The sequence below is a fragment of the Delphinus delphis genome, chromosome 4 (genome assembly GCF_949987515.2).
Source record: "Delphinus delphis chromosome 4, mDelDel1.2, whole genome shotgun sequence".
Classification (NCBI taxonomy): domain Eukaryota; kingdom Metazoa; phylum Chordata; class Mammalia; order Artiodactyla; family Delphinidae; genus Delphinus; species Delphinus delphis.
Window position 1 is genome coordinate 125,743,114 of NC_082686.1, and position 22,436 is coordinate 125,765,549.

At 36.6% G+C, this 22,436-nt stretch overlaps 1 protein-coding gene across 2 annotated transcripts in view; it reads left to right on the forward strand.

Moving 5' to 3' along the window:
• RNF13 (ring finger protein 13) overlaps nucleotides 1–22,436 on the forward strand; it is a 138,142-nt gene that overhangs the window by 102,416 nt on the left and 13,290 nt on the right. For both annotated transcript variants that reach the window (XM_060011412.1, XM_060011413.1), the window contains one exon: nucleotides 5,061–5,154. In XM_060011412.1, the coding sequence (XP_059867395.1) occupies nucleotides 5,061–5,154 (94 nt within the window). The remainder of the gene's footprint in view (nucleotides 1–5,060; nucleotides 5,155–22,436) is intronic.

Consider the following 22,436-nt stretch of genomic DNA (forward strand, 5'->3'; position numbering starts at 1 on the left):
CTGACTTCAGACTATACTACAAAGCTGCAGTAATCAAGACAATACCATACTGGCACAAAAACAGAAACATAGATCAATGGAACAAGATAAAAAGCCCAGAGATAAACCCATGAACCTATGGTCAACTAATCTATGACAGAGGAGGCAAGGATATACAATGGAGAATAGACAGCCTCTTCAATAATGGTGCTGGGAAAACTGGACAGCTACATGTAAAAGAATGAAATTAGAACACTCTCTAACACAATACACAAAAATAAACTCAAAATGGATTCGAGACCTAAATGTAAGACCAGACACTCTAAAACTCTTAGAGGAAAACATAGGAAGGAAACTCTTTGACATAAATCACAGCAAGATATTTTTTGATCCACCTCCTAGGGTAATAGAAATAAAAACAAAGATAAACAAATGGGACCTAATGAAACTTCAAAACTTTTGCACAGCAAAGGAAGCCGTAAACAAGACGAAAAGACAACCCTCAGAATGGGAGAAAATATTTGCAAACGAATCAACGGACATAGGATTAATCTCCAAAATATATAAACAGCTCATGCAGCTCAATATTAAAAAAACAAACAACCCAATCCAAAAGTGGGCAGAAGAGCTAAGTAGAAAATCTCCAGAGAGACATAAGATGGCCAAGAAGCACATGAAAAGCTCAACATCACTAATCATTAGAGAAATGCAAATCAAAACTACAGTGAGGTATCACCTCACACCAGTTAGAATGGGCGTCATCAGAAAATCTACAAACAACAAATGCTGGAGAGGGTGTGGAGAAAAGGGAACTCTCTTGCAGTGTTGCTGGGAATGTAAATTGATACAGTCACTATGGAGAACAGTATGGAGGTTTCTTAAAAAACTGAAAATAGAATTAACATATGATCCAGCAGTCCCACTACTGGGCATATATCCAGAGAAAACCATAATTCAGAAAGACACATGCACCCCAATGTTCATTGCAGCACTATTTACAATAGCCAGGTCATGGAAGTAACCTGAATGCACCTTGACATATGAATGGATAAAGAAGTTGTGGATAAATGGATAAAGAAGTTACTCAGCCATAAAAAGGAACGAAACTGAGTCATTTGTTGAGACGTGGATGGATCTAGAGACTGTCACACAGAGTGAAGTAAGTCAGAAAGAGAAAGACAAATATCGTATATTAACGCATGTATGTGGAACCTAGAAAAATGGTACAGATGAACCGGTTTTCAGGGCAGAGGTTGAGTAACAGATGTAGAGAACAAATGTATGGACACCAAGGGGGGAAAGCCACGGCGCAGTGGGGATTGTGGTGTGATGAATTGGGCAATTGAGATTGACATGTATACACTGATGTGTATAAAATTGATGACTAGTAAGAACCTGCTGTATAAAAATAAAATAAAATAAAATTCATAAAATAAAGTTTGTCTTTCAGAGAAGTGGACTTTGAGATTTTCTTTTTTTTCTTTCATTCAACAAATATTTATTCTGCACCTCTGAACCTAGGCACTGCTCTAGGGTGTTAAGTTTCCTCAGTGAACAAAATGGGGAAACATCCCTGATGTCAAGTATTTTACATTCCAGTAGGACTTATATTCTAATGTATTTACTCTCCTTTTTAATCTATCTCATGAATTTCTGCTCTTGGCAGTATTATGTTCTTTCATCTACTTGTTTTGGATACGATGCTTTTCTTTTTCTAGCTTGATCAGCTAAATACTTATTCATTTTTCTTTATAGTATATGCCTTTAGGTTATAAATTTCTCTTTAACAATCACTTTAGCTGTATGTAACTCATTACTTTTGTTAAGGAATATTTTTATTTTAATTTGGTTTAAATTGAGAAAATTTTTTTCACTGTTATATGGGATATTTCTTTACCACTTTTGATGTATCCATCCATGTGAATGGGAAACTCAGTTACTAATACTCCTAGCCCTTCCCTACTCTTCTACTCAGTTGGTCTTAGGAGAGATGAAGTACCTTATCTGTGTGCTACATTTGGGAAGAATAAATTAGGGCATGCTGGCTCAGCTTCATCTTTCTCTTGAGGTGAACCTGTCTTCAGCTCCTCCAGGACTGGTCCTGCAGTGCTAGGGGAGGGTGAGGGAAAGGCCTACGCCATTCCTGGTTGTCTTTGTCTATATCTGGGTGGGTAAGGCAGTCTAATTCAGTGGTTAAGGAGAAGGTTCTGTTTCTTTCTTCACCGGGTTAGGTGCTCCACCTGCTTCCATCTGCCAGTTCATGATCTTATTTTCAAGTTATTTAGAATCCAGGTGGTGAAGAGACATGGTAACTGTGGTTAAATTTTGTAAACATTCCCTACCATATATGTGACAAGGGTCCAAAGTTTTATATATGTCCATTAGTTTGAGCTTGGGTATTTGTCTTGTTCAGTCTTTTTTTTTCTTTCTTTTATATTATTTTAAAGACATTTTTATTGAGATATAATTCACATAATATAAAATTGACCCATTTAAATGATATAGTTCAGTGGTTTTCAGTATATTCACAGAACTGTTCAATTGCAATTGTCCATGGTTTTTCGCACTCCTCTGTTTTCTAAAGCAGTGCAGTGCAATAGAACGATGTTGTGAGCCACATTTACTGTAATTTAAAGTTTTCTGGTAGCCAAATTAAAAACGGTAAAAGGAAATATTTCGGTGAGGTTAACTTAAATACTGTATTTATTTAACTTAATAAATCTAAAATGTATTTCAACATTCAGTTAATATAAATAATTATAAAATATGTTTTATTCTTTTTGTACTAAGTCTTTGCAAACTGGTGTGTATTTTATACTTTTACAGCAAATCTCAATTGAGACCAGCCGCATTTCAAGTGCTCAGTAGCTACATGTATATAATGGCTACCATATTGGGCATCATAGGTCTGTGGTCTTTACTTTTTTTTTTTTGGTCTGCTTAATCTAGAAATTACTGAGCTTGTGAATTTGTGTATTTCTCCCGTAATTTTGTTATTTTTTAGGTGAAGTGTCCTTTTTATCATTGTGATAACTATTTCCTAATGATTTTCGTCTTATATCCTGTTTTACTTTATATGCCAACTTTTACTTAGTACTGTCATGATATAATTTTATCTATCCCTGTATTTTTTACCTTTACTTTTGTCTTAATGTGTCATTAAGTTTTAATCTTGTGTGTTGTGAATGGTTGGAATTTTTTCTTTATCCAATATGATATACTCTTTTAAAAAAAAACTGGTGAATTTACCCCATTTGCATTTTTGTGATTTGGACTAATTTCTATTGTTTACTTTTTATTCTATTTTTTTTCCTACTACACAGATTTGGATTACTCAACTTTTTTTCTCTTTCTGTCTCCCTTTCTCCCTTTTTCCTACTAGTTTGAAAGCTTATATTGTTTTTTTCTAGTGGTTACTATTAAATTTTTAAAATAAACATCTACTGATTAATATATTAATAAACTGCACATTTAAATTGTACAGTTTGGTAAGTTTTAACATACGTATGTATACCTGAGAAACCACCACCGCAATTAAGATAATAAAATATCGGATCAGCTCAAAAAGTTTCCTCATACTCTGTGATAATCACTCCCTTTCACCTCTTCCAAATTTTTCCTTCATGTCTCCCCCCACACCATTGCTGGGCAACCACAGCTCTGGTTTTGGTCACTGTAGATTAATGTGCATTTTCTACCACTTTATATACAGGGAATCATAAATTACATACTCTTTTGTGTCTGCCTTCCTTCTCTCAGAATAATTATTTTGAGATTCATATATGTTATTGAATATATTGATATTCATTACTTTTTATTGCCAAATTGTATTCCATTGTATGACTATACCACCGTTTTGTTTATACACATACCCGCTGATGAACATTTGGGTTGTGTCTCGTTTTTGGCTATTACAAATAAAGCTGACATAGACTTTTTTGTACATTTGTATATAAGTTGTTATATGGATATACACTTTCATTTCTATTCACTAAATATAAGTAGGAGTGGGATGATTAGGTCTTTTGGTAAATATGTGTTTAAATTTATAAGAAACCACCAAACTATTTTCCAAAGTGGTTGTACCATTTTACAATCCTTTCAGTAGTGTATCAGAGTGCCAGTTCTTCTACTTCCCTGCCAACACTTGGTATAGTCAGTCTTTTTCATTTTAATCATTTTAATAGGTGTATAGTGGTATTTGTGATTTGAATTTTCATTTTTCTCCTGACTAATTATGTTGAACATCTCTTCATGTGCTTATTTGCCATCTGTATATCTTCAGTAGCAAAGTGTATATTCAGATATTCTGCCCATTTTTTTCTCTTGGGTTGCTTGTTTTCTTATTATTGAATTTTGAATTCATTATGTATTCTGGATAGAAATCCCTTATGAGATATGCAATTTGCAGATATTTTCTGCCAGTCTGTGAACTGTCTTTTATCTTTAAACAGTATCTTTTGGGGACAGAAGTCCTTAACATTGATGTAGTCAAATTTGTCAAGATTTTCTTTTATGGACTTCGTTTGTGGCATTTGGTTCTGGTCCCATGGACTTCCTTTTTATTCTTGCAAGGATAGCAATTTATACTTTAAAATATTTTGTGTATTTTATCTGATATTTCTGAATATTTATAGTACAGGTGTTCTGTATTAGTTCTGTCCATTTTGCTGCTAGAACCACTGAAAGTGCAGCTTTAGTGCATGTTATGTTTGAAAATTTTATCAGTTTGTAACTTACAGAAATTCCAACCCCCCATTTTTGATCTTTGTAACCTGGAATCTACCATTTATATTTTTCCAACAAATAGTTACATGTTATTTATAATGTTTTTGTCAGAGTAAATTAAAGATAATTTAGGTCATTGAATAAAAATTCAAAGGATAATTTATGGGCTAACTAATCACTAATGATAACTAATCATGGATATTTTAATTAATAGTCTCATGACTAGGGTTTAAATAAATTGAATTGATTTGTAGCAGCTATCTAGAAACATAAAAGACATTTGTTATTTTAATGGTCATTTTCTATTTGCATGTTTAATATCTGACTCCCTTTTTTTTCTCTTTTATTTTTAGATCACAAAATTTGTCCAGGATAGACATAGAGCTAGAAGAAACAGACTTCGTAAAGATCAACTTAAGAAACTCCCTATACATAAATTCAAAAAAGGTAAGTGAATATTTTTATTTTCTAAATAAAAACCCTTAGTTTATTTAATAGTACATGGTGATTATACTCTAATGCAACCTTCTGAGTCCTTGCCATACCCTATGCCTAACACTCAGTTAATAATGAATGAGTGAATGTGGAAGATGGTCTTTTGCTGTGGTTTATCCTGGTGAAGGCAAGAAGGGGGTACATGGTCTTCAGAGAATTTAAAAACAATAGTGAAACTGACCAAAATGCTTTTTATTATCCCCATGTGCCAGAAGTTCTAAACATCAGTAGGTAAAATACTTATCTCCACCAGGGTGATCTGCTCCCACTCTCTCTCCCACCCTACACCACCACTGTATTAACATTGCAGTAATTAAACACATAGTTTATAGTGTTGTGTTAACTAAACACAGTAGATAGCTATTATGTGTCAATATATTGTAAATGTATCATCTCATTTAATTTTCATATTTCTGTGAAATGGGTACTATAATGGGCATTATATATGAGGAAATAGTGGGTCAGAAAGGCAAAAAATTTAATGTCTCACAGCCAGCACTAACAGAGCTGGGGAGGGGCATGGGTCTAATACTTTAGCCAATGTAGTTTCTCCTGCTTATGCTTGGTGAGCTTTTAGTGTAGGTACATGCTTATTAAATCTTTTTGGCCAGTAGTCCCCAGAATTTTCAATTTCTGTACAAGTAAAAATGTTCTGTTTTTTAATTCAGCAGAGAAAATGCATAGAGAGTGGAAAGGAGAAGTAGAGAAGGCATTAAAACTTAATTCTGTAACTTCAATAAAATATACTTCAATAAACTTCAATATATACTTCAATATACTTCAATAAAAAAAACTTAGTTCTGCAAATTTTTTATTTTTCCAAGTAACAAAATGTTTAAAAAACCTACCATTTATAATAACCATATTTTATGAAAAATATAAAAAAACAAATAGGAAAATCACACGTTAAAAAATAAATAACAACATTCGTAAAAATGCAGTGTGCTATCATCATACAGTGCGGATTAAGTAAAAGTTATTCATAAACCAATTTGAGGACTGGCTTTAGGAATCACTTTTTTAGGCTCCATTTTGTATGTTAATTTTTATGTTTCCTAAAACCAGGGGGAAAAAAAGAGTAAAATAAATGATGTTGATATTGTCCTAGGCTAAAAAGGGCGTGCATAGTTGGCTTTTCTTCTGAGTAAGGTAAGTAGCCGTTGTAGGATTTTGAGCAGAGAAAAGATAAGATCTAAATTAAAAGTTGAGTGGGCCTTTCTTGCTGCTATGTTAAGAATAGGATGCAGAGGGTCGGGGTGTAAGCAGAGACCAGATGGGGGCCGTCACAGTAATCCAAGTGAAAGATGCATGTGGCTTGGACTGGAGTGGCAACAGTAGAGGGAGTGAAGAAATCTTAGATTCTAGATACATTTGTAAGATGGAATGTACTGGATTTATTGATGGACTAGTTATGGGGAGAGGAAACAAGGATGACTCCAGATTTTGTGGTCTCAGTGACTGGAAGGATGGCATTGCCTTAAATAGAAATAAGGATGGTGGAGCAGGTTTGGGGAGGAGATTTGGGAAATCAGTGTTGGACATGTGGAATTTCACATGTTCACTAGACATTTAAATGAGACTGGAGTTTAAGAGAGAGGTCTGAACTGGAAGTATTGATACAAAAAGATGTATTTAAATCATAAGACTGGGTAAGATTACCAAGAGAATGAGTATGGATGGACAGAATACTAAAGACATATTGGGGCATCCCAACATGGAGTAAGGAAGAAGAGGAATCAGCAGTGGAGACTGAGAAGGGGTGACTAAGTTATACAGAGGAAAATCAGAAGGAGTGGTTTACCAGAAACCAAGTGATGCAAATCTCTAAGGAGCAAGGAGTGATAGATAACTTGTGTCAAATGTTCCTGATAGATAAGTAAGATGAGAACTAATTGACCATTAGAAGTTATTATCATGATGTACAGTTTTGACAGAGTGGTCCGTCCAAAAACCTGATTGTGGTGGGTTTGAGAATGGAAGGAGAGGAACAGTAACTATAGACAACTTTTTCAAGAAACTTAACTACAAAGGGGAGTAAAGAAATAGTGTAGTAGCTGGTAAGGGAAGTTTCATTAAGAAATAATAGCATATTGCTGAAGGAAATTGATGACGTAGGTGATAGATGGGAGAATTGCTATAATAATGTCTTTGTGAAGGCAAGAAGGCATGGGATCTGGTGTACAAATAGGTGGATTGGCCTTAGATAGAAGCATGGAGAGTTGAGCTAAGGGAAAGTAGAATATGTGGGTGCAACATCCTGGTAGTGTTTATGGTGGTCAGGCTGTGGAAATATTCTTTACTTCCATTGTTCTCAATGAAGTAGGAAACACAATCATCAACTGAAAGCTGAGGATGGGGGAGGAGATTTTGGAGGTTTAAGAACAGAAAGGTATAAAATGTTATTCTGGGAGAGTAGATGGGCAGATGGACTAGGGAAATATAAAACATTGCCTGGGAGCCTGAACCTCCCTTTCAGGTTCATAGTTATGAACCAATCAGCATAACTGTGTGTTTTTCTCTAGCCATGTTCATCTGTATGGTGTTTATCCTTACCATACCTTCACATTTTTTAAAAAATGTGAAGTATGACATGTATACAGAAAAGTATATAAGACATTTTTCTGGAACCATCCAATTCAAGAAACAGAACATTACTAGCATCGCAGAAACTACTGTGTCCCCTTCTAGATTGTAATCCTTTCCTCCTCACTGGAAGTAATCACTATGCTGGCTTATGACAATCATTTCATTGCCTTTATCTTAAGTTTTGTCACCTATGTATGGATTCCAAAACAATATGATTTAATTTTTCCTATTTTTGAATTGTGTTTTTGGCCTTACCTCTTTTTTTTTTTTTTTTTTTTTTGCGGTACGCGGGCCTCTCACTGTTGTGGCCTCTCCCGTTGCGGAGCACAGGCTCCAGACACGCAGGCTCAGCGGCCATGGCTCACGGGCCCAGCAGCTCCGCGGCATGTGGGATCTTCTTGGACCAGGGCATGTCCCCTGGTCCAACCCATGTCCCCTGCATCGGCAGGCAGACTCTCAACCACTGCACCACCAGGGAAGCCCCTTACCTGTTTTATTAACAGTTTTTTTGGTGAAATTAACCCACTTTATTACATGTATATGTAGTTCATTCACTTTTATTTCTTTGTATAAATATATTATTTATCCTTTTTACTATTAATACACATTGGGGTTTTTTGTTTTGTTTTTTATTTATTTTTTATTGAAGTATAGTTGATATTCAGTGTTCTGTTTTGTTTCCCCAGTTTGGGGCCATTACAGACCATACTTCTAAGAACATTCTTGTACATATATTCTGGTGTATATGAGCATGAATTTCTTTAGAGTATATACCTAGAAGTAGATTAGCTGGCTTAGGATATACATGTCTTCAGTTTTATTGGATAATACCAAGTTTTTTTCAAAGTGATGATGGTACCAGTTTATATTCCCATCAATAGTGTATAGGAGTTCCTGTTGTCCCACATATGTACCAATATTTTGTACTGACAGCCCTTTAAATTTTAGCCAATCCAATGGGTTTATAAAGATAGCTCATAGTGGTTTTAATTTACATTTCCCTTCTCGTCTGTGAGGTTATAACGTGCCTGTTTATATTTTTATTTACTAGCTAGATTTTCACTTCCGTGAAGCACCTTTCATGTCATTTTCCTGTTGGGTTATCCTCCCCTGCTTTTTACATGTAGGAGGAATTCTTCAGATGTTCTCACAAACCCACCCTGGAGTTGTGGTGTGTGGTGAATCAGTTCTTCACTGATTTTTTGTGTCTTAACTGTCTTCTAGTTTGTCGCTTATGTTTTCATAGGACTAAAGTTCTTTTTTAATATATATATTTATTTATTTTTGGCTGCGTTGGGTGTTTGTTGCTGTGTGCAGGCTTTCTCTAGTTGCGGCAAGCGGGGGCTAGTCTTTGTTGGTGTGCGCGGGCTTCTCGTTGCGATGGCTTCTCTTGTTGCAGAGCATGGGATCTAGGTGCGCGGGCGTCAGTAGTTGTGGCACGTGGTCTCAGTAGTTGTGGCTTGCGGGGTCTAGAGTGCAGGCTCTGTAGTTGTGGTGCACGGGCTTAGTTGCTCTGCGGCATGTGGGATGTTCCTGGACCAGGGATCGAACCTGTGTCCCCTGCATTGGCAAGCAGATTCTTAACCACTGCACGACCAGGGAAGTCCCCTAAAGTTCTTTTATGGTAGTGTTTTTGCATGTTTTAAAAGAACTTCTTCCATACGCTAAGGTCACATAGATATTATATTATCTTCTGAAAGCTTTATAGTTTTGCCTTTCATGTTTGGGTATTTAGTCTACCTAAATTGATTATGTAAAATGGAGGCCCAATTTAAGTTATTTCCAATTTGATATTTTGTATAAGGATATCCAGTTGTCCCAGAGCTAAGTATTAAAAATAAACTGTTCACAGTGTTGGTCACCTCTGACGCAGTCAGAGGTGTGTGAGTTTGTTTCTGGACTTCTGTTGGTCTTGTGTGTGAGTTTGTTTCTGGACTTCTGTTGGTCTTGTTGTTTGTCCTTATACCAATACCACACTATCTCAGTTACTGTAGGTTTATGGTAAATGTTGATATCTGATCAAGTTAGTCCTCCCCCCTTGCTCTTCTTCAACAATTTTTAGTTATTTTTGACACTTTGAATTTCCATGTAAATTTAAAATCAGCTTGTCAAGGCCACCATACCTCTAAACATATACATACAACTATTGTATTTGTTGTAGTACAATAGACATAACATAAAAGTTACTACTGTAACCATTTTTAAGTGTAAAGTTCAGTGACATTAACTATATTCATATTGTTGTGCAGTCATCACCACCATCCATCTCCAGAACTTTTCCACCCTCCCAAACTGAAACTCTGCACCCAGTAAACAATAACTCCATTTTCCCCTCCCACCAGCCCATGGCAACTATCATTCTGCTTTCTATCTCTATGAATTTGACTTTTATAGGTATGTTATGTAAGTAAAATAATAAGTGATTGGCTTATTTCACTTAGCATAGTGTCCTCAAGGTTTATCCGTGTTGTATTATGTGTCAGAATTTCTTTCCTTAAGGCTGAGTAATATTCATAATATTCTATGCATATACCACATACTGTTTATCCATTCATGTGTTGCTAGATACCTGGGTGCTATTGTGAATAATGCTGCTATAAACATAGAGGTACAAATATCTGTCTGAGTCTCTGCTTTCAATTCTTTTGGGTATATATCCAGAAGTGGAATTGCTGGATTAAATGGTAATTCTCTGTTTAATTTTTTGAGGAACACCATACCATTTTCCATAGTGGCTGCATCATTTTACATTCCCACCAGCACTGCACAAGAGTTCCAGTTTTTCTACATCCTTGCCAATGGTATCTCATTGTGGTTTTGCTTTGAATCTCCCTAATGATTAATGATGTTAAGCATGTTTTCATGTGCTTATTGGCCATTTGTCTTCTTTGTAGAAATGTCTGTTCAAGTCCTTGGTTGTATTTGTCTTTAACCTTTTGGGAAATAATTTCAAACTTAGAAAAACTTTGCTTCAAAGTTAAAAAACTTTTGTTCTGAGAAAGAGTTTGTTAAGAGGACAAAAAAACTTTGCATGAATTGTCCAAAAACATCCATATACCCTTTACCCAGATTTACCTATTACTTACTATATTAGCTTCCATAGGGTTGCTATAACAAAGTACCACAAACTAGGTGGCTTAAAACAATAGAAATTTATTTTCTCACATTTCTAGAAGCTAGAATTCCAAACTCAAGGTGTTGGCAGGGTTGTTTTGTTCCTAATCTAGGGAAGGAGTCTTCCTTGCCTCTTCCTTGTTTCTGGTGGTTGCTGGCAATCCTTGGCTTTCCTTGACTTGTGGCAGCGTAACTCCAATCTCTGCCTCCATCTTCACATGGCTTTTTTCCCTGTATATATATGTGTGTCTAAATTTCCATTTCTTATAAGAACACCCAAATCCATTGTAACCTCATCTTAACTTGATTACATCTGGAAGGAACCTATATCCAAATAAGGTACATTCACAGGTTCCAAGTGGACATGAGTTTTTGGAGGCAACCTATTGCTTTATCATTTTTGCTCTCCTTCTTTACGTATGTATGTATGTATATAAAATTTTTCGTCTAAATAATTTGAGAGTAAGTTATATGCATCATGATCCTTTATGTCTAAATATTTTCATGTGTATTTCTTAAGAATAATGAGATTCTTTTGTGGTACTGCACGTAAGTCACCAACTTCAGGAAATTTGTTGATGGACGATTTTAATCTAATTCATTCCTTTTTCTAGTTTTGTCAGTTGTTCCAATAGGTTCCTTTATAATAATTTTTCTTCCAGTATAGTATCCAATCTAGTATCACTTATTGCATGTAGTTATCATATTTCTTTGGATTTCTTTAATCTGGACTTTTTATTCAGCCTTTGTCTTTTGTGACATTGACATTTAGAATAACACAGTGCCCCTGCCTTTTGTTAAAAAACATTTTTGTTTTTTAACAGATTTTATTTTTAGAGCAGTTTTAGGTTTACAGAAAAATTGAGCAGAAAGTATAGAGAGCTTTTATATGCCCCTCCCCTCTTAAAATACTCCTAATATTATCATCTTTCACTTGTGTGGTACATTTGTTACAAATGATGAATAAATATTGAAATATTATTAACTAAAGTACATAATCTGCATTAGAGTTCCCTCTTTGCATTGTACAATTCTGTGCATTCTGACAAATGTGTAATGTCATGTATCTGCCATATCATATAGAATAGTTTCACTGCTCTGAAAATCCCCTGTGCCCCATCTATTCATCCCTTTCTCTTTCCTTCCCACAAACCGCTGGCGACCGCTCATCTTTTACTGTCTCTATAGTTTTACCTGTTGCAGACTGTCATATAGTTGGAATAGCAAATATGCATTTAAGGCTCCTCCGTGACTTTTTGTAGCTTGATAGGTTATTTCTTTTTGTTGCTGAATAATACTTCATTGTATGTCTGTACCAAAGTATGTTTATTCCATATTGTCTATGGAAGAACATCTTAGTTGCTTCCAGGTTTTGGCTGTTAAGAATCAAGCTGCAGTAAACTTTTGTGTGCATGTTTTTGTGTGGACATAAGTTTTCAACACATTTGAGTAAACAGCAAGGAGCATGATAGCTGGATCATGAGGTAAGACACTGTGTGGCTTTGTAAGAAAACGCTAAACTGTCTTCCGAAGGAGCTGTACCATTTTGCTCTCCCACCAGAAATAACTGAGAGTTCTGTTGCTGCACATCCTCCCCAGCGTTTGGTGTGGTCAGTGTTTTGTATTGTAGCCATTCTAGTAGGTGTGTAGTGGTGTCTCATACATATAATGTTGTGCAGCTTTTCATATGCTTATTTGTGTTTGCCATCTGTATATCTTCTTTGATGAGATCTTTTACTCACGTTTTAATTGGGTTGTACACTTGACTGAATGTTTGTATTCCTCCAAGATTCATATGTTAGAGCCATAATCCCCAGTGTGATGATATTTGGAGGTAGGGGCCTTTGGGAAGTCATTAGGTCATGAGGATGAGGCCCTCATGCATGGGATTAAGTGCCTTCGTACTTGAAGAGACACAAGAGACATGATCTCTCCCTCATGTGAGGATACAGCAAGAAGGCAGACATCTGCAAATCAGGAAGAGAGCGATCACCAGGAACCAAATTGGCCAACCCCTTTATCTTGCATTCCCTAGCCTTCAGAACTGTGGGGAGTCAATGTTTGTTGTTTAAACCACCCAGTCCATGGTATCTGTTATGGCAGCCCAAATGGACTAAGACAGGTTGTTTTCTTGTTTGAGTTTTAAGAATTCTTTGTATATTTTGGATACCAAGTCTTTATCCGATATGTATTTTGCAAACATTTTTTCCCAGTGTGTGGCTTGTTTTTTCAATCTCGAACAATGTCTTTCTCAAAGAAGTTTTTGATTTTAATGAAGTCCCTCCTATCGGCTTTTTTCTTTCATGGTTCATTCTTCTGGTGTTGTACCTAAAAACTCACTGTCAGTGACCAAATGGGACTCGTTCTGGGAATAGAAGTATGGCTTGATATTAGGAAAAATCATCAGCATAATTCTCTATGTTAATAGGTCTAAGAAGAAACAATCAGATGATTATGTACCAGACACAAAAAGCACATACTGCATGATTCCATTTATATAAAATTCCAAAAAATGCAAACTAATCTATGGTGACAGAAAGCAGATCACTGGTTACCTGGAGCCCAGGGGTGGAGAGAGAGATTGATTGATTGCACAGGGAGTACAAGGAAACTTTTGGGGGGTGATGGAAATGTTCTGTATCTTGATTGTGGACATGGTTTCTCAGGTGTACATATCTGTGAAAATTCATAGAATTGTATACTTTAAATGGGTGCAGTTTCTTGTATGTAGATTATACCTCAATAAAGTTGAAAAATATTTTAAAAGAAAACTCACTGTCAAATTCAAGGTCACCTAGATTTTCTGTTATCTTCTAGAAGTTTTAGAGTTTTGCCTTTTCCGTTTAGGTCTATGATCCATTTTGAGTTAATTTTTGGGAATGGTGTAACATCTATGTCCAGATTCTTTTTTTGATATTTCTTTTTATTCTGGTAAAGTATGTATATAACATAAAATTTGTCATTTTAACCATCTTAAGGGTACAATTCAATGGTATTAATTACAATCACAGTGTTTTTGCAGATATCACCACTATCTATTTCTAAAACTTTTTCATCATTCTGGAAACTCTGTACCTCTGAAACAATTTCTTCCTGTTCCCACCTCCCACCAGTCTCTGATAACCTCTAGTCTACTTTCTGTCACTACAAATTTGCCTATTCTAGATATTTCTTGTAAGTGGAATCATGCAATATTTGTCCTTTTATGTCTAGTTTATATCATTTAGCATAATGTTTTCAAGGATTACCCATGTTGTAGCATGTATCAGAACTTCATTGCTTTTTATGACTGAATAATATTCCATTGTATGAATTTACCACATTTTGTATATCCATTTATCTGCTGATGGACACTTGAGTTACTTCCACCTTTTGGCCATTGTGAATAACACTGAAAATTGGTGTAGAAGTATATTTGAGTTCCTGCATTCATTTTTTGAGTAAGTACCTAAGAGAGCTATTGCTGGATCATATGGCAATTCTGTGTTTAACTTTTTGAGAAACTGCCATACTGTTCCACAGTGTATTCTTAATTATGACACCAAGAGCATGAACAAAAAAAGAATAGAGAATTTGGACTTCATCATAATTAAAAGGTTTTGTGCTTCAAAGAACATTGACAACGATATGGAAGAATAAGAACCCTTGTGCATTGTTGCTGGGAATGTAAGACAGTGCAATGGCTGTGAACAGTGGAAAACAGTATGGAGGTTCCTTAAAAAACTAAAAATAGAACTACCATATGACCCAGCAATCCCACTACTGGGCATATACCCTGAGAAAACCATAATTCAAAAAGAGACATGTACCACAATGTTCATTGCAGCACTATTTACAGTAGCCAGGACATGGAAGCAACCTAAGTGTCCATCGACAGATGAATGGATAAAGAAGATGTGGCACATATATACAATGGAATATTACTCAGCCATAAAAAGGAACGAAACTGAGTTATTTGTAGTGAGGTGGATGGACCTAGAGTCTGTCATACAGAGTGAAGTAAGTCAGAAAGAGAAAACAAATACCCTATGCTAACACATATATATGGAATCTAAAAAAAAACCCCAAAACATGGTACTGACGAACCTAGTTGCAGGGCAGGAATAAAGAGATAGACATAGAAAATGGACCTGACATGGGGTGGGAGGGGAAGGCTGGGGCAAAGTGAGAGTAGCATCGACAATATATACACTACCGAATGTAAAATAGTTGGCTGGTGGGAAGCAGCAGCATAGCACAGGGAGACCAGCTCAGTGCTGTGTGACCACCTAGAGGGGTGGGATAGGGAGGGTGGGAAGGAGGCTGAAGAGCGAGGTGATATAGGGACATGTGTATGCATATGGCTGATTTGCTTTGTTGTGCAACAGAAACTAACACAGTATTGTGAAGCAGTTATACTCCAATAAAGATCTGTTAAAAAAAAAAGACATTGCCATAAAATAGATAATAAGAACCTGCTGTATATAAAATAAAAGAAAATAAAAAAAAAGAATACATTGCCAATTCCAAGCTCATGAAGATTTACCCCTATGTTTTCTTTTAAGAGTTTTATGGTTTTAGCCCATACTAGGTCTTTGATCAGTTTTGAGTTAATTTTTATATATAGTGTGAGGTAGGGCTTCAACTTTATTCTTTTGCATGTGGAAATGCAATTGTCCAAGCCCCATTTGTTGAAATGACTATTCTTTCTTCATTGAATGGTCTTTTACCCTTGTCAAAAATATTGGCCATAGATGAATGGGTTTATTTCTAGACTCTCAAATCTGTTCCATTGATCTCTATGTCTGTCCTTATGCCAGTACCATGCTGTTTTGATTACTCTGGATTTGCACTACATTTTGAAATTGGGAAGTATGAGTTTTCCAACCTTGTTCTTTATTTTCCAAGATTGTTTTGGCTATTTAGGATCCCTTGCGAATTCCATCTGAATTTGAGGTTTGAGCTTTCCATTTCTGCAAAAAAGGCTGTAGGAATTTTGACAGGGATTGTGTTGAACTTGTAGATTGCTTAGGGTAGGATTGAAACTTTAACAATATTACATCTTCCAATCCAAAATGGGATGTCTTTCTATTTATTTAGGTCTTCTTTAGTGGCTTCCGTCAGTGTCTTACAGTTTTCAGTATATAAGTCTTATCACCTCCTTTGTTAATAGATTTTTTTCCTACGTATTTTATTCTTTTAGATGCTATTGCAAATGGAATTAATTTCTTAATTTTCTTTTTGGATTGTATATTGCTGGTGTATAGAAACCCAACTGATATGTTGATTTTGTAACCTGCAACTTAGCTGAATTTATTAGCTCTAGTAGGTTTCTTGTGGATTCATTGAGATTTTCCATACATAGGATTATGTCGTCTGCGAATATACATAGTTTTACTTTTTCCTTTACAATTTTGGATTCCTTTTATTTCCTTTCATTGTGAATTTCTCTGGGTAGAACCTCCAGTACAGTGTTGAATAGCAGTGGTGAAATCATGCGCCCTTATCTTGTTCCAGATCTTAGGAGGAAAGCTTTCAGTTTTTCACCATTGAGTATGATGTTAGTTGTATAATTTTCAAAAATGCCATTTATCCAATGAAAAAATGGGCAGAAGACCTAAATAGACATTTCTCCAAAGAAGATATAACAGATGACCAACAGGCACATGAAAAGATACTCAACATCGCTGATTATTAGAGAAATGCAAATCAAAACCACAATGAGTTATCACCTCACACCAGTCAGAATGGCCATCATCAAAAAGTCTACAAATAATAAATGCTGGCAGGGGAGAAAAAGGAACCCTCCTACACTGTTGGTGGGAAGGTAAATTGGTACAACCACTATGGAAAACAGTATGGAGATTCCTTAAAAAACTAAAAATAGAGCTACCATATGATCCAGCAATCCCACTCCTGGGCATATATCTAGAAAAGACAAAGACTCTAATTCAAAAATGTACATGTACCTCAGTGTTCATAGCAGCACTATTTACAATAACCAAGATATGGAAGTAACTTAAGTGTCCTTCAGCAGATGAATGGATAAAGAAGATGTGGTGTATGTATACAATGGAATATTACTGAGCCATGAAAAAACAATGAACTATTGCCATTTGCAGCAACATGGATGGACCTAGAGAATATCATACTAAGTGAAGTAAGGCAGAGAAAGACAAATATCATATGATATCACTTATATGTGGAATCTAAAAAATAATACAAATGAATCTATATACAAAACAGAGTCACAGACATAAAAAGCATACTTCTGGTTACCAAAGGGAGAGGAGGGAGGGAATTAGGAGTATGGGATTATCGGATACAAACTACTGTACATAAAATAGATAAGCAACAAGGATTTACTGTATAACATAGGGAACTATATTCAGTATGAGAAAAATGAAAAAATGCCATTTATCACAATGATAAAGTTCTCTCTTATTTTTTTAAAGGTGAATTTTTAAAATTTTGTTTATTTTTTTTGGCTGTGTTGGGTCTTTGTTGCTGCGTGCAGGCTTTCTCTAGTTGTGGCGAGTGGGGGCTACTCTTCTTTGCGGTGCACGGACTTCTCATTGCCGTGGCTTCTCTTGTTGCAGAGCATGGGCTCTAGGTGCACGGGCTTCAGTAGTTGTGGCATGCGGGCTTCCATAGTTGTGGCACACGGGCTCAGTAGTTGTGGCTCATGGGCTCTAGAGCTCAGGCTCAGTAGTTGTGGTGCACGGGCTTAGTTGTTCCACAGCATGTGGGATCTTACTGGACCAGGGATCGAACCTGTGTCCCCTGCATTGGCAGGTGGATTCTTTTTTTTTTTTTTTTTTTTGCGGTACACAGGCCTCTCACTGTTGTGGCCTCTTCCGTTGCGGAGCACAGGCTCCGGACGCGCAGGCTCAGCGGCCATGGCTCACGGGCCCAGCCGCTCTGCAGCATGTGGGATCTTCCCAGACCAGGGCACGAACCTGTGTCCCCTGCATTGGCAGGCGGACTCTCAACCACTGCGCCACCAGGGAAGCCCTAAAGTTCTCTTTTATCTAGATGAATTTTTTTGGTATGCCTCGTTGTTCTGGCACCATTTTTAAAAAGATTATCCTTTCTTTCTTGCTCTGTTGTCAAAGAGCAGTTGACTATATTTATGTGGCTCTATTTCTGGGCTTTTTATTCTGCCCCATTTATCTGTATGTTTTTCACCAGTTCCATATTGTGACTGTGGTAGCCTTATAGTTAAGTATTCAAGTGAGGAAGGTTAGGGTCTACTCAGGAACTCCCCCGGTGTCTGCATGTAAGACTGCAGCCTCTCTGGAGCTGTAGTAAATTGTGATACTGGAGCTTCTATCTAGTGTGTGTCTGTGGTACTGCAGACCCTAGTGCATAGTTTATCATCTTTGTTCTCAGAGACCCCCAGTCTGGCACCCCATTCTTGTCAGTACTTGGATACATCAAGATAGAAACTGCTCCCTTGGGCAGCCCTTCTAAAATTCTGACATTAGGCATACATTCTATACCTTTCCCTTACCAGGTAGAACACAGGAGTTGGGGGTTACCTCCCAGGGGAGAGAAGTTCTGGTGTAAGAGAGTGGACAGTGTAATGAATTTTCTTAGCGGGCTTTGATGTTGTTGGCTTCACCCTTGCCTTTGTTGCAGGAACCTTTTAACTGTTTTCTGGATTTCTCGGAGAGGCATTTGGTCTGTTTGTTAATGTTAAGTCTCCATGGTGGCAGGCAGACCCAAGGCAGGCTTCCTGTTCTGCCATCTTGCTGGCATCACTCCTCTCCTTCACTTCTGAAGGATAATTTTGCAGGGTACAGGATTCTAGGTTGGTGGGGGGGTTTTCCCCTCAATACATTAAATATTTTACTTCACTCTCTTCTTGCTTGTCTGGTTTCTGAGGAGAGTCAGGTGTAATTCTTATCTTTGTTCCTGTAAAGGTAAGGTGTTTTTTTCCCTCTGGCTTCTTTCAAGATAATTTTTTTTTAATCTTTGATCTTCTACAGTTTAAATATGATATGCTTAGGTTTCATATTTTTTGACATTTCCCTGCTTGGTGCTCTCTCATCTTCCTGGATTTGTGGGGTTTTGTCCTACATTAACGGGGAAATTCTCAGTCATTTCTTCAAATATTGCTTCTGTTCCCTCTCTCTTTCTTCTCCTTCTGGTATTCCCATTACACACATGCTACACCTTTCTTTTTTAGTTGTTCTGCAGTTCTTGGGTATATTGGGTTTTGTTTTGTTCCACTCTTTTGCTTTTCAGTTTTGGAGGTTTCTATTGACATATCTTCAAGCTCAGCGATTCTTTACTCACCTGTGTCCAGTCTACTAATGCGCCCATCAAAGGCATGTTTCATTTCTGTTTATGTTTTTGATCTGTAGCATTTCTTTTTAATTCTTTCATAGATTTTCCATCTCTCTGTTTACTTTACCTCGATCTGTTCTTGCATATTGTCTGCTTTATTCATTCGAGTCCTGATCGTATTAATCAGAGTTGTTTTGAATTTATGATCTGATAATCCTGACCTCCCTGCCGAATCTGAGGTTGGTTCTGATGCTTGCTCTTTCTCTTTAAACTGTGTTTTTTGCCTTTTAGTATCCCTTGTAATTTTTTGTTGGAAAAGTGGGACATGATATTCTGAGTGAAAGGAATTCCATTAAGTAGGCCATTGGTGGTGTGGTGGTGAGATGTGGGGGGCAGGAAGCATTCTATAATCCTGTGAGTAGGTCTCAATCTTTTTGTGAGCCTGTCGGCTTTGGGCTGTGAACTTCACAAGTGCCTTTCGGTTTTTTCCCAGCCTTTAGTGTGACCTGATGGCTGGAGAGGTTGGAGTTGGGTTTTTCCCTTCCTCCATGTTGGTTAGACTCTGATAAAAACCCTAATAGGTTGTGATAGTTTATCCTTGAGGGCAGGCTTACTAAGAACAGAATGCCCTGGCATAGTTTAAAGTGGCTGCTTTTCTCCTCCCCTTCCAGAAGCCCAAGGGGATTTTTCTCCACCATTCACTGTGAGAACCTGGTAGAGCACCACAAGATAAAACTCACAAAAAATGTTCAGGCTCCGCTGGAGTTTTAAACTCTCAGACTTGTACACACTGAGCCTCTAGCAGTTCATCAATTACAGTTCAGTTTTTCCTACCCTGGTACTGGTTCCTGTGAAGTTTCTGCTCAGGGGTTTCTGCTCTGATAAGTTGTGATTCTCTGTATCTACCTGTCTGCATCTCCAGTGTAGGGGGCAGTAGTTTGCCCTGTGAGTTCATTTCTCTGATGGATCTAAGAAGAATTATTGATGTTTCAGTTTGCTCAGTTTTTTACTTGTTATGGCAGAATCATGACTTCTGCTTCTCACGTGCGAGACCAGAAAACTTCCCCTAGAGTTTTAAACTCTCAAACTCATCTACACTGAGCCTCCAGCAATTTATCAGTTACAGTTTACGATTTTCTACCTGGTGCTGTTTTCCAGTCTTTTGCTCCTGGGCTTCTGCTCTAGTAGGGTGTGATTCTCTATATCTGCTAATCTGTCTGTCCAATTCGGGAGGAGGCAGTTTTCTCTGTGACCTTAGTCCTTCAATAGATCTAAAAAGAGCTGTTGATTTTCAGGGGTTTTTTTAGCGTTTTCCTTGTTGTGAGCTTTTTCCGAGATCCTTAGGTGCCACACCAGAAACTGGAAGTCTCCCCTTTGCCCTTCTAGTTCTACTACTACTTCTGCTTCATACCACCTTGGTTGTAGGTGTGTTTCTAGATCATTTATTTACCTAGGAGTGAAACAGCTGAGTCATAGAGTATGTATATCATCAAATTTACTGCATAGTGCCAAGTTAATCTCCAAAGTGTTTATACCAATTTGCCATCCTACAAGAGGTAAATGAGAATTCCTGTTACTTTACACATTTCCAGGTCAGTCCAGTATTCTTAGCAATGTTTAGGCCTGATGAGATCTACCTGTCTTTCATGAGGCCTTCATTTAGTTTAGTGCCAACAAAATTATTTGTTAATATTATTTTTGATATATAAAGCTGCTTTTAAGAAATACTTTTAAGTATTAAAGTATTAATACTTTTAAGTATTTTAAGAAATACTGCCCTTAAGTAACTTATACCTTAACTTGTATGGTAAATTCCAGATTTAAATATCTATTCATGCATTCAGTAAATATGTACTGGGCACTTGCTGTGCTCTGGACACACTGTTCTACCTAAACATTGGGGATGCAGTAGTGAGCATAAGTCAAAAAGGAACTGTCATTCCAAGTTTTAACAAAAGATCTCACACTGGTTTCTTTAACTATTGAATTAATAGTTTAGAAAACATTTTGACTTAATGCATCTTTTTGTGAATTCCTAATACATAAATGAGTTGGGTCTCACATTTTTAAATTATTTGTTATTAGTCTACATCTTGAAGATATTTTTCTTTGCATAGGTTGTATTATTTTTTAACTTTTAAGAAACATTCATACCTAGCATGGCACTTACTTAGTAGGAATTCAGATATTTGCTACTTGCTCCAAATTATAATTAAGTCACAAACCATTTAAATTCAGTTATCCTAGTCCTAAAAATATTAAACTTTTCCAGCAGCTGGTAGAGTTCCAAACCTTTGCTAATATGCCCTCTTTTGTATCCACTGACAGTAGTTTTCAGTTTGCACAAAAGACTTGACAGTGTAGAACTTTGTTCTCAGCATACCTATGATCATTTCATTGTAAGGCAAATTATGAGAAATTTAGAACCAATCACTGGATGAATTTTTTAGAAGTGGCAGACTAAACACATTTTGATCGTTGTTATTGTCTGGGAAAAAGTCCAACTATTTTGTCATAATTATGAAAAGGATAAAATCAAATGGTTTCCACATGAACATAGCATTGGAGACCATTTAAATTTTTTTAAAAAGTTAATCCTTTGCCAAAAGCCTTAACCTTGAATTTTTTTTCTTAGTCCAGATGCTTGGCACTACACAGTTTGAAAGTATGAAAAGCCTGTCAAGTTCATCACTGTCAAAGGATAATGATAGTGTTGAACACTGATGTTCTCTATGCCTTTCAAGTGTAAAGACTGAAATAATCCAGTTTATCCAAAAGATATCCCACCCACTTTTTCTTACTTGTCGGAAGTTATCTCACCAAGAACTCTCAATCCAGGCTGCAACATACGATTGTACAGGTTGTACATTGCACAACTCTGGGAGGTTTTCATTCATTCTTCGTTATCAGAGATTTTTATATTTGTGATAACAATTATTTGAGGGGCAAAGAGCAATAAAGTACCTTGAGGAAGTGTTGCTTTTTTCCTGATTTGCTTCAGGGTGTCATTGAGGCCAGTAGAATTTTTGGTGTGAACATAGAATGATTGATGTAGTGCTGTAGCCATCTTAACAATCTGCTATGCAATCACCCAAATCCCAAATGCAGACACATTTACAGGACGAATGATCCATTTCTTTACAAATAAGGTGTACAAAGAGGGCAGGGCAGTTTTAGATTAAAAGAGACTTACAAGTCATCAGCCAGATGCAATGTTTGGACCCTGTTTGGATCCTAGTTTGAATAAATTATCTGCAAAAGGA